This window comes from Typopeltis vanoorti, chromosome 24, assembly GCF_054136105.1.
Source record: "Typopeltis vanoorti isolate ZY-2024b chromosome 24, IOZ_Tvanoo_1.0, whole genome shotgun sequence".
NCBI classification, from domain to species: domain Eukaryota; kingdom Metazoa; phylum Arthropoda; class Arachnida; order Uropygi; family Thelyphonidae; genus Typopeltis; species Typopeltis vanoorti.
Genome location: NC_143572.1, coordinates 26,326,010 through 26,338,992, shown reverse-complemented (window position 1 = coordinate 26,338,992; position 12,983 = coordinate 26,326,010). Strand labels below are relative to the sequence as shown.

Genomic DNA, 12,983 nt, shown 5'->3' with positions numbered 1-12,983 from the left:
TTCCATGTTATTTTTTAATTTAATTTTTTTTTTTTTTTTTTTACTTGCAGCATTATGATAACATTTTTTGGCTGTGTAGGCTGAAAGCAATCCAAATTTATTTTCATACACTTAGCTTTCTTTGCAATACTTATAACTTTTCTAGTCTATGCAGTATATATTTCATAACTCCTCATCCTTATTATTACAATATTCTTTCTTCATCACCTTATAATCTGCTTAATAAGGTTGCACATCGTTTCAGTCTTACCCTGTGTTTTTCATCAGATAGGGACACATTCACATACTGCATCATTTAAACATCTTTTCAAAGTTTTGCATGCAATACTGATTACCTTCCCATTGAGTAACTGATACCATGAGATTGAACATAGTATTCTCCTGAGTTTGTCATAATTTCCAGCTGTGTAGTTCAGCATGTAATCTCTCCTAATTTAGAATATCCATATACTTTGCTACTTCTCTTCTTCCTGGTGACAAAACAGTCACATGAGACCTTACTGAGACTCCCTTTGGATGCCGTGATCAAATCTGACATCTCTGACCTAGAGTTCTATTTTTCAAATGCTGCTTGAAAAAGTTTTCATGACATCTTGAATTTATGTTAAAATTTTTTTTTTTAAATAAACATTTATTTAAAAAACATTTATTAAATGTTTTTTACTAACATTAAAATGCAATCTTGCCATTTTTTTCCTCACAAATCTAATTCACATTCCCTTACCTTGAATGCCACACAAATCACCAGACAGGGTCAGATCTCCCTCTCTCTTCTTGCATGTCAGTCACATACTTGTTAATCCTGCCTATCTTTGCATCATCAGCAAATATCTGTATTTCTCCTGTCAAATCCCTTCCAATATTATTAATGTAAGGATTGAATGCCGATGGGCCAAGGACTGATCCTAGGGATACACCACTGGTAACACCTTAAATTTTGTGGACTCACATGGAATAAAGCTCATTAAAAAAAAAAAAAAAAAAAAGATTTAGGGAGGACTTGATCTTCTGTAAAGCTACTGCCTTTTCCCTACTCCAGTCCTCTCCAAAATCATGGAGAAGGCATCAACAGTCAACTTAACTACCTAGATGCTGATTAATTAATGAATGACCACCAATATGAATTCTGCCACTTTAGCTCCATGGCAGATACTTGGATGTTCAGCCTACATCACTGTGCACATCCAGTGAAAAAGTTTCTCCCAACTTGTGATATTCCTTTGATATTTCCAAAACATTTGAGTCTGACATTCAGGCCTTTTCAGTAAGTTGTCAGAAATATATTACATCATTATCTTCCTTAACTTCTCAAAAACTAGACATCCTTTTCTACTTTTCACCCATTCAACTACTAACTCTACAAATCCTAAATTTTCCTGGCCTTAGAATACTCTTCACATGGGGTGGGGGCATCAAATACCTCAAAAATTCTTGTTGTTATCCAAAAGAGAGTAATTTTGCTGATCCCTTGCTCACTGTCTCATTTCAATTCACTAGCTCACAGTGTTATGTTTCAGCATTGTTTTCTATAGGTACTTCCATGGACATTGATTCACTGAAATAACACCACCATCATTCCTCTGCTTTCATTGGACATGTTAAAACATGAGCAGTATCTAGCCAGCATCCTTTTACAGTCCGACATCAAACGCATCCTGTCCGCTTATCCTCTTCATTTTTTATTTCATCTTCCTCTATTCTCTGCAGTAGTCTTTCCCACAAAGTGTTCCCCAACTGCAACATCCAGTTTTTCAAAAAACAAAACAAAAAAAAAAGTTAGGTTACTTTTTCTCAACTCTTGCCTACATTCTACACACAGTACTAGATTCTGTGTTCTCAGTTGTGTGAAATTGAGGTTAAAATAAATAAAATATATACTGATATTTGTCCTTCATATTTAAAATTAGCCCACATTACTTATTATTAAATAGAGAAACAAATGTTTTCCATCTGGTCCAGGAGACTATTACTTTTCAAAGGTGTGACATAAACCAGATCTTTTGGGGTTTTGATTGGGACTTTTTTTGGTCTCACTCCGTAACATGTGATTTTGTTATAGTGAATGAATGATGTGAGTAAAGTTTGCTGTAGTGATCTTTGAATTAATTGTAAATATTTCTCTACTGTTTCTGGAAGGATATTTTATATGCCTATTTTATTGTCCATGTAGCACCAGTGTGTGTGCATGCATGCATGTGTGGGCTAGATTTCACAGCCTTTTGGTGGAATTGATTTTTAAAAATTCTTCTCTCTCTCTTAGGCATAACTGCACACACTCATCCAGAAAATATTTAACATATAAACAGATGAAATGCAGCATGGTATGCTTGTTTTATATTTTCTCCAGTGTAAGGTTTATATTCCATAGCAAGGTTTACTTCTGACTATTATTTTTCAGGAAATAACAATGATATTAGTTATAAAAACTTGAATTAATACTTTCCTATATTTCGGCAATGTTACATGATCATGCCAATGTTACATTGCCATCAGCAGGGATCACCTTTGTGACAGGGATCACAAAGTGTAGTTGTGGCCCTTGAGTTGAAGATCTGAGGATTAATGCTTCCCAAATGTGGGGCAGTTTTATGAACTCAAATTTGTTGAGGTTTGGAAAGTTTTTCAGGACTGAGGCAGATTTGAGGAACAGCCTTTCATATTTGTGTTTGCTGCGGTGTATTAGAGTGGCCTTCTTCCAGTGTATCCTGTGGTGGGTTCAAAGCATGGTCAGCAAGTCCTTGTTGGAACTGGGTGTAGTCCTTGTGTTCAGAAATTCTGATATTGGCTGTCCTGCCTCTTTGGCCATAGTAGGACAACTTGCAACTGCAAGGGACCTGGTAGGTCTAGGGATGTGGCTGGTTTTTGGTGGAGCGGATAAGGGATGCTAATTTTCTGCGTGGTCTGTAAGTTGTTGTAAGGTTGTATTTCCTTAGGATTTTTGTCAATTTTTCAGATAGCCCCCAGATATATGGAACAGTGATAGTTCTTGCGTAATCTCTGCTCTGGTTGTGGTTATTACAGGGCTTTAATATTTTTTGGAGGTTGTAGCCTAAGAAAGTGTCGAGAATGATCAAGTTCAATATTAGGGTACTGCTTATGTGGTTTGTAACTAGTTGTGAGGTCATGTTTTCTTAGGATTTTTGTTAGTTTTTTTGGATGTACCCTGCCTATATGGAATGGTGATAGATTTAGAGTAATCTCTGTTATGAAGGCAGAGGGAGGGGTGTGGTTAAATGGTTTTAATTTTTTTGGGGGATTGTAACCATTGGCTGAGGTGTAAAGGATATGATAAGTTCAGTAGTTAGGGCATTGTTATCTGAACTGATTAATTTTGCCTTGTTATATAGAGTTTTTATAATCCCATATTGTTGGGAGAGGGGGTGGTGTGACTGCTGATGAATGTATCTACCTGTATGTGTAGGTTTTCTGTAAATGGAGAATTCCAGGGGTCCGTCAGGTTAACATGTAATCTGTGTCTAGGAATGGGACACTGTTGTTTTTCCTTTTCTAAGGTAAAGTGGATCCTAGGGCGTTGATCATTTAGATGTGTTAAGAAATTGCGGAGCATATCCAGGCCATGTGGCCAAATGGAGAACACATCATCATCTACGTAGCATAGCCAGATAGTGGATTTATTTGGGCAGAATTTAAATCTTTTTCTTCATAGGTCTCCTTGAAGAAGTTGGCCAGGGGATGGAGAACTCACTGCTGTCCCCTCTATCTGTTTATAGAATTTTCTTTGCCAAACAAAGTAGCCTAAGTTCATGGCAAACTGAAATAGGGCTGAGATATCAGTTGGAAATATGGCTTGGATGAGGTCTAAGGTGTCTTTGAGTGGGACATCAGTGGATAAAGAGGAGACATCAAAACTTTCCATTATGTCAGTATGTTGGAGCGTGAGGTTTTTTTTATACTGGCTTTAAAGTAGGCTGAGTTTTTTTGTTGTGTGTGAAGGTGTGTTTCCAATCATATTGCCAACAACATCAGACTGGATATAGCCAATGTACTCATTCATGCTAAACCACCAAAAAGCAACCTCTCAAGGAAAGAATTTGAAGCTCTGCAATTAAAAACAACAACAGAATAGTAATTACTAAAGTGGATAAGGGAAATGCCACTGTAATTTTAAACCAATTGGATTACACAAGTAAACTTGCCTCCTTACTTCCAAATTGTTATGCCTACCTATCTTCCTATAGAATATGATCCCACCAGTACATAGATCAGAACACTCCATAGGCTCCTTAAAAATGGACTACCAAAAATCCATAAACAATGTGCCATTACGCGTCCTATTGTGGATGGCATTGATTCACCCACATACAAATTAGCCAAAGTGTTTACACAATATACTTCCATCCCACCTCTCTTCCATCCCACTCCCTCTTCAGAGCAGAGATTACTCAAGAGCTATCACAATTCCATATATCTGGGATAATCCAAAAAAATTGACAAAAATCTTAAGGAAATACAACCATTTATGGACCACATAGAAAATTGGCATTCCTTATCCGCTCCACCAAAGACCATCCACATTCCGTAGGTCTACCAGGTCCATTGCAGTTGCGAGCTGTCCTACTAAGGCCAAACAGGCAGGGCAGTCAATATCAGAATTTCTGAACACAAGGACTACATCTGGTTCCACCAAGGACTTGCTTGCTGACCATGCTTTTGGACACCTGCCACAGGCTATGATAGAAGAAGGCCACTCTAATACACCACAACAAATACCAATCGGAAAGGCTGTTCCTTGAATCTGCCACCACCCTGAAAAACTTTCTAAACCTCAACAAATTTGGGTGCATGAAACTTCCCCACATTTGGTAAGCATTAATTCTCAAACTTTCAGCCCACCGGCCAAGACTACTCAATTTAGCCTGCTAGGGGATACCATTTAGGATTCTAGGCCTGACTTTGGTTCCCTTTCTTCAGCCTCATTTGCCTAGTATTAGTGGTTGCATGCACATATCATTGTTTTTTTTGTGATCCCCAATGATAGCAATGTAATGTTGCTGAAACATAGGAAAGTATTAAAGTTTTTATAATTAATATTTTAGTATACGTTATTTCCTCAAAAATAAGTTATCAGTAAGCAATGTATAAGCATATCTACCAGAAATATTTACTTGGTTTCTTTGATTCTCTGATACTTCTATCATTAACAAGGCTTGTTTATTATGAAAGCAAATGTGATTTTACCTTGATTTGTTCATCTATAGCAAGTCAAGTTTCTTGTTAATGAACATTAGGTTAGTGTCTGTTTTTTTTTTTTCATTACTTTCTTATTTCATTGCAGTCTGCTGCATTACTTCCATATACTCCAAGTTGTTTATTCTAGAAATCATTTAGGCTGTAACTTCATACCTACCTGTCTGTTGTATGGATTGCAGTAAGTGTAACCAAGAAATATTACTCTAACAGATAAGCTTAGGTATTGACAGTTATTCATTACTTATTTTTAATGGCATTAACAACAGCAAACAATTTTATCAAAGACGTTTTTATTAACTGTTTATATTTTGCTGAATTTCAAATCAGCATTATCAGAGCACAACACAGCTAGTATATGCAACAGTGAGTAAATGAAACATTATAGCTATGTGGAAGTTGTTCTTACAATAATAGTCTCCCAAATTTTTGGCAAATTAATGCAACCATATTTGTTTAGATTAGGAGAATTCTTCAAAGCCATGGCTGACTCAAAAAATAATCTTTTTGATCTATAATGGCTTCTAAATAGCACATTTGTTTTCTTCCATCTAATCCTGTGTGAAGGGGGTATCCAACGTGTGGTCTGCTAGTCCTGAATAGTAGTGAAATAGTATTCACTACTATTACTATAGCAAGTGAATATATTTTTTATGTTCTTCCAGGCAGATGTTAACTGATCTTCCTGTTTGCCCATAGTAGACCATATCACAGTCATAGGGAACTTCATACACTCCAGGGTGTGCTAGAGGGTGAAGTTTATCCTTAGGTGAGTGGATCAGAGTTGCTAGTTTAACATGAGGTTTGAATGTGCTGCAAAAGCCATGTTTCATCAGTACTTTGGCTATCTTTTCTAATGTACCTTTGACATAGGGAATAGAAATGATAATGTTGTGTTCCTGTGTATTAGGGTGGAAGGGATAATGGGTAACTATGGAATATTTTATCTATTTTGTAAGGATTGTAGCCGTTGACCAAGAACGTATGGCTCAGATATTTGAGTTCTGTGGGCAGAGCTGTATCATTAGAACAAATGGCTATGCTAAGTGTTTTTAAAATGCCATACTGTTGAACTGGATGATGATGTAATTGTTTATGTAGGTATCTTCCTGTGTGTGTGTGTGGATTTAGAGTAATCCTTGTTGTGGAGGGGATCTGTGGTTTGTAGGTTCTAATCTGCTGATGTAAGCCTCCCAAATTTGGGGCAGTCGCAGAACCTACAGTTAGAACCTACAAACCACAGATCCCCCCCCCCCCTCCACAACAAGGATTACTCTAAATCCATCACCATTCCCTACATCCGAGGCACCTCGGAAAAGATTACCAAAATCTTAAAAAAGCATGACCTGACCTCCTGTTACAAACCTTACAGAAAATTGGCATCCCTTATCCGCTCCACAAAAGACCAACCACTTCCCCTAGACCTACCTGGTGTATACCAGGTCCCTTGCAGTTGTAATCTATCTTACTTTGGCCAAACAGGCAGGACAGCGAATATCAGAATTTCTGAACACAAGGACTGCATCCGGTTTCACAAGTACAGCCATTCTGGTCTTGTGGACCATGCTCTGGATACACGCCACAGAATACGGTGGAAGAAAGCTACAGTAATACACCGTAGCAAATACAAATACGAAAGACTATTTATGGAATCAGCCCTAAGAAATTCTCCAAACCTCAACAAATTTGGTTGTATGCGACTGCCCCAAATTTGGGAGGCTTACATCAGCAGACCTTCAGCCCAACGGCCAAGAACACCTACTTAGCCCGCTAGAGGGCACCATCAGGACTTTTAGGAGAACAATAGCTTCATCTCTTCATTCCCAGTTACTGTCTTTGTAGTGCCTATGTGCACGTGCTTTTTTTTGTAAGGTCCTTTAGAAGATGGCAATGTGACATTGCCGAAATATCGGATAATATTTATTAAAGTATAGTCATTTATGATAATTTAACTTGCACTATCAGTTCAAGTTAACAAACATATGAAATATTTAAATATCTTATTTCATCAATTCACCTGCATTCTTTGAAGTACTTCAAGTAATTCATTAAGTTAATTCGATAAAAAGTAAGACTTTATTACTCAGCAACTAAGAATACAATGAGTATTTTTTTCCCCTTAGCTATGACAGAAGTGAATTCTTGTTTTTCATCCCATGGTCAACCACCCTGTCTCTAGAATGTGCTGTGTATTTATATTAGACACTACATGTGCTTCCTTCTTATCTTAGTTGCTTTTGTATTGATGGACCAACTATTTTTAATCTATTTTATAAAAGTATTAAATTTCATTATTTTTGTTTGAGTATAGTTAGTTTTACTGTATGCTTTACTTTTCTTAGGAGGAATATAGTAGTGAAGAAAGTAATCCTTCATCTCCAGTTAGATCCCAACCACAAGGTTCAGAATCAGTTGCAATACCAATGCCTGCTGCTGGTGATCCTAATGCTACAGAGACCACAGGGCTTAATACTTCACAGAGAGTTACTTACATGACGGAGCACACATCTCTGCAAAACCAGTAATTTTTTTTCTTCCTTCAGTTCTAACATTTTTTCTCCAACATGCTTCTTCACTGACAGTTGGAATTATTCATTGTTGGTGTGGATGGGAGTTAGTCCTAATTTCTTGCAGAGCAAGAAAATAAGCAAATGTTTGCAATGACATGGCATTCTTACATCTTCATAAAATATGTTCACCTAGTCTTGTATTCTCAGACTTCTGTTACATTATTGTTCCTTTGAATGATGATTTCCAGATGTTATAGTATGTGAGTATCTCAAGGACAGTTATGTATTTGTATGAAATTGTGTCTTTATTTGAACATTTTAATTTCATTCTCATTGTGCTAAGCAGTTACACAGATAATTTTTTAATTCTTATATCTGTTGTAGAGCTGTTAATTTTGGTAAATGTGAGTTAACAGAAATATCTTGGGACTCTCAGAGCATTTATTTTTATAATTAATATTCAATACTCAGGAGTTTTTTTTTATTATTATTATTTATTTGATCTTTCTTTTGGATGCATTTTGCAAGGTTATACATTTTTTTTTTATTATTATACTAATGGTCACAAAAACGTAAACCTTTACCATCATAATACACCATATATAGTTATGTTTACAATAAATTTACTATACAATTTTAGTTATACATAATTTAAAAAGAATGTAAAATAATGCAGTTAACTGCTAAATGAGTTCAACTCCCCCCCCCCTTGTGAATGCTCTTTAAAATCTTAATTAACATGCAGAAATTTTTCATATGACTTTAATGTTAAAATTATTAAAATATCCATTGTTATAGTTCTTAGGATGGTTTTAGTAACATCATCTTGACACAGATGTGGTCAGTTTAATTAATAGTGGTAATTTTTTGTCAAAGAGGAATGTAACAGACAGCTGATGCGAAGCATAAGAGCTACATTATCTAGTTTTGGACAGAGAATAAATAATTTATTAAAAAAAAAATGCAGCTATATTCATCTCCAAGTTTATTCCTAGATACTGAGTTATCATTATCTTTTGTTTCATGCTTGTTAGTTCTGTTTGAAAATTGTTAGTGACCACAAGTAGTACTTGATGAAAGAACTTTTGAACTAAGTGTAAAAAGTGAGATTAAATGTGAGTATTTATTGTTGTATCCACATTTTTTGATGTTACATTTGGAGGAGTTCAATTCGGAATTGTTGCAGATTCTATATATACATTTAGTGAGTTTAGTCAGTTTTGCTTGCATGCAGCATTTTTTAATCTTCATAACTACAATAACATTCCACTTTTATTTATTTTTTGTAAATTATATAAAGACCGTTTCTTTATATAAGGATTAGTATATCATTATATGAGTTTCCTTAACATATAAAATATGCTTTTAAATATACTTTGAAATAATATACACTTATATTTCTTGAATGGACTGCTTTCATAAATGGAATTGAAGCACTTGTTTATATAAAAATTGTATTGCTCAGTACAAATTATCAATATTCTTCCTGTGATAAACTTTTGAGTCACTTTTGAATAACCTAGTAGTATTGAAACTGATATTAATAATACAAAAATCGCAAAGGTGTAAATCTCCCTTCTAGTCACTTGGTTTATGGATTTATCTTATATCTTCTGGAGTCCCCCCCCCACCTCCCTTAATGTCATGATTGTTAGTCTGTGGAAGACTAATTATCTTTGATTCTGGATTCATATTTTGCTCATCAGGATTTTGCAATTTGTTAGTTGTTGAAAGTTGTTAAAATTGTATTGAGTGCACATGTAGTAAAATTAAACATGTCAAAGTTTAATAATTGATCTTACTTATTAGGACTGTGTGTCATGTGGGCATTAAGGCTGATATTTTTTTATTAAAGGCTGCAACCAGTATGTGATATGAACTTCTAGGTTCACTTTAAAAATTTTTTAAAAATTGTTACTCTTTTAATTGATTTGAAGTGAATCTAACTATTGTATAATAAATTGACTTTGGTTTTATGAAAATAGCAATACTTTAACAATTTATATGTAAGATGCTTGATTTCAACACTATTTATTTTCATTTTTCATATATAAACAGTTATAGATATTGCCCATTCCCACCACTGACAATTAGAATGTGAAATTCAAGTTCAACTTAGAAGAAATCTTAGCTAAGTGACTAATTTGTTTATTCAGGTGATAATTTACTTGATATTAATCTTTTGCCATGCAAATACAAAGAGCAAAATATAACAATCTGTAATTAGTTAGCAAGATATTTTATATGACTAGTCTTATGTAAAATGTCATATAAATATCATTTTTTTGTACTCATACAATAAAATTCTGATACTCTGCTCTATTGATATGCATGATGTGCCAAATTATTGGGTGTTTCAAATTATTAGAAACTATTATAAATAACCTAAGGCATATCAAGATACTATTATTTTATACTTTCATGTATTAGATAGTATTAAAGTAATTTTATGAACAATTATTATATCCTCCCTTTGAGAACAATATTTCATTTTACTCACTTATATCAGATTTATTGTGAGAAATGAGCAAAATTAGATTAGCATGTAATACATGCTTATATGTATGCAACATGCTGCAGTACAACTTAAAAAAATGTCCTATCCATTTATTCAGTATTTTCGAACCTGCTTTATAACGTTCAATTTCTGTATAATTTCTGCCATTTTGAAAATACAATGTTCAATGTATTTTCAAAGTGACATTCTTTTTTAAACTATTATCCTTTTACCTGTACTCACATTAGAAAACATGTATATATCAATTGTTGCTGATGGTTTATGCTCACATGTGTAGGCCCACACTTCACCCTGCGGGCATTCAAAACTGAATTCCTACAGAATAGGTTGGTTAATCCTTATTCAAGGAATGTCCTATGTCTGTAAATGTGTGTGTGTGTGTGTGTTCATGAAGCCAGTTTGCCTGTTCTGAGGGATGAAAAACCTGAGTTTCCAGGTGAAAAAACCCTGGATGAGACCGGCAATATCATCTTTTGTCAAAAGACAAGATAAAGGTTCTTCATGTCATGGACTGGAATCGAACGCAGGTCTTTCTGACCAAAGGGCTTTGTTTGTACTGACTGAGCTATGTATCAGTGAAGATGAAAAGTGCTTAAATTTAAAGGTGATAAGTAGAGCATTAAATCATAAGCTCTGGGAGTTATGAACTAATAAGGTGCTGAACTGTTGGCATTTTGCTGTAATACAATGCAAAAAAAAAAAAAAAAAACACCTATTTCATATCCATTATACTTTCTGTTGAAGAGAAGGAATTTGCTTATTCAAATGAATACAATTTTAAAAATGTATTATTACAATTTATAAATCCTATGTCATTTCAAGATAATGGTTCTAGTATATGTTTGTTCTGATCTCTGAGAAAAATTCATTTTGTTTATGTATCCATATACAAATAAAGTAATTACTTGCAGTGCACTTATGACATGCCCCCTCCAAAAAAAAAAAACTTGATCAAGAGTGGCATATTGCAAAATAGTAGTTCTTTTCCATAAGAAACTAAATAGCTGTGTTAAACAAGCATGTTTCCAAAGTAAGTAAATGCATTATGTTACGTAAATAGGAAAATGAGCGTCAGCTGAATGAAGACTTCAGTAACCATTATAACATGACTTTTCATGTGTTTTCAAATTAATTTGTCATAATTTTTAAGAGCTTATTTCTGAAGGAAGCAGACATGTTGAACTACAACCTTCAGTAAACGTTGTTACAGCTATCTGTGGGTTAATTTTATATAAATTAAATCATATACTTGTATTAAATTGATTATTGTATTACACACACACAAGGAAATTTCTGTAAATATTTTGTGTACAGAAATATGTAATATCCTTGTAGTATAATAGCTAGTATTGTAGATTCTTTTTGAATTTTGGAATAGTGCTGCTGCTGTTGTTTTATAATATATAATGAAACAGAATTTTTTAATTTGAAATATAAATGGAAATAGTGATGAGTTACATCTTTTTTTTTTTTTTTTTTTTTGCTGAGTTAGCATTGGTCAGTTGATTTGTATTGCTAATTGTTATTTGAAATACAAAATTGTTAATCTTAATATTTTGGATACAAAAATCTCAAGATTTTAAGACAAAAATAATATCACCCTGAATTGAAATTTTCTTTATATATGAAAATCCATTTTGCATTTCATTATTGTAGTCTCATACTTTCGTTTCATAACTGCCAGTTTTTTGTAAATTATATGAAATTTACATACTACTTTCTTAGGGTGCTTGTTATAATATAATCCAAGAAAAATGTGATATTTTTATAGTAGTTATTGTTTTATTCATCAGTATACAGATTCTGTATCATGCACCAAATTTTGGTCTGTGGTGTTATCGAATTATAGAATATCTATAATTGTAGAATTTAAATATCTGATTATAGAATTTAAATATTTATGGAAACATCTGTATCCAGTTTTTTTATATGTATTGTTTATCAGTATAGATTTATTTTATTCCTATGCAGTTTAAATAACATTGATACTTAAAATCAAATTTAATATAACTCAAATGATATGTTCATTCAGATCTGGTTGTTTGATGATAAGCAAGCAATTAACATTTGCTTATGTATCATCAGGTGACCATTTTGTAGAAATGTGAGGGATTGTGGCATGAATTGGAAAATATATGGCTGGATATTGAGTTACTGTGATCATTAAAAATATTTTCAGTTACTGCAAACTGAATTTAATGTTATTTGTTTCTTTGATCATAGTAAATGCACACAGTCTTTCTGATTATCTAAATTGTCTTATAACAGAACATTCTATTCAATATTAGAAATGTTGATTTAACATTTGCTAATGTATCATCAGGATCATATGGGAAAAACTGACTAGGTTGTACTGTAAATTGGAAAACATGTAAGAGATATATAAAGCCAAATAATAATATCCATGTGTATTCATTTATTACTAGTCATATATTGTATTATACTAGAACTTTGCAGGAAAAAATCTGAATATATGAACCAGCCTTAATAAATGTCTTCCTAATTTGAATATATCAGTACTAACTCTCCATTCTATGTATATTCATTTGCATAAGATTGCATGTATAAACAGTTTTTTTTATATCTATGAGTTATAATCGAAAATATTTGCCCATGTCTTAACAACATGAACTTATTTTGAAATGTAAGTTTATGTCTTAAAGTTTGCAAATCATTGTTAAACAGTACACAAAGTAATATGACATTTTCTGCAGTCATTTCCAGTATTAATTTTGTGCTGCTTAAAT

The 12,983-nt window shown here is 33.4% G+C and overlaps 1 protein-coding gene across 1 annotated transcript in view; it reads left to right on the top strand.

Annotated features, from left to right (window-relative positions):
• Nucleotides 1-12,685, top strand: part of LOC150093036 (dnaJ homolog subfamily C member 5-like) — a 101,442-nt gene extending 88,757 nt beyond the window's left edge. Inside the window, exon 6 of the mRNA XM_090413452.1 lies at nt 7,551-12,685. Within this exon, the coding sequence (XP_090269578.1) occupies nt 7,551-7,733 (183 nt within the window). The 3' untranslated portion in view covers nt 7,734-12,685. The remainder of the gene's footprint in view (nt 1-7,550) is intronic.
• The last annotated feature ends 298 nt before the right edge of the window (nt 12,686-12,983 follow it).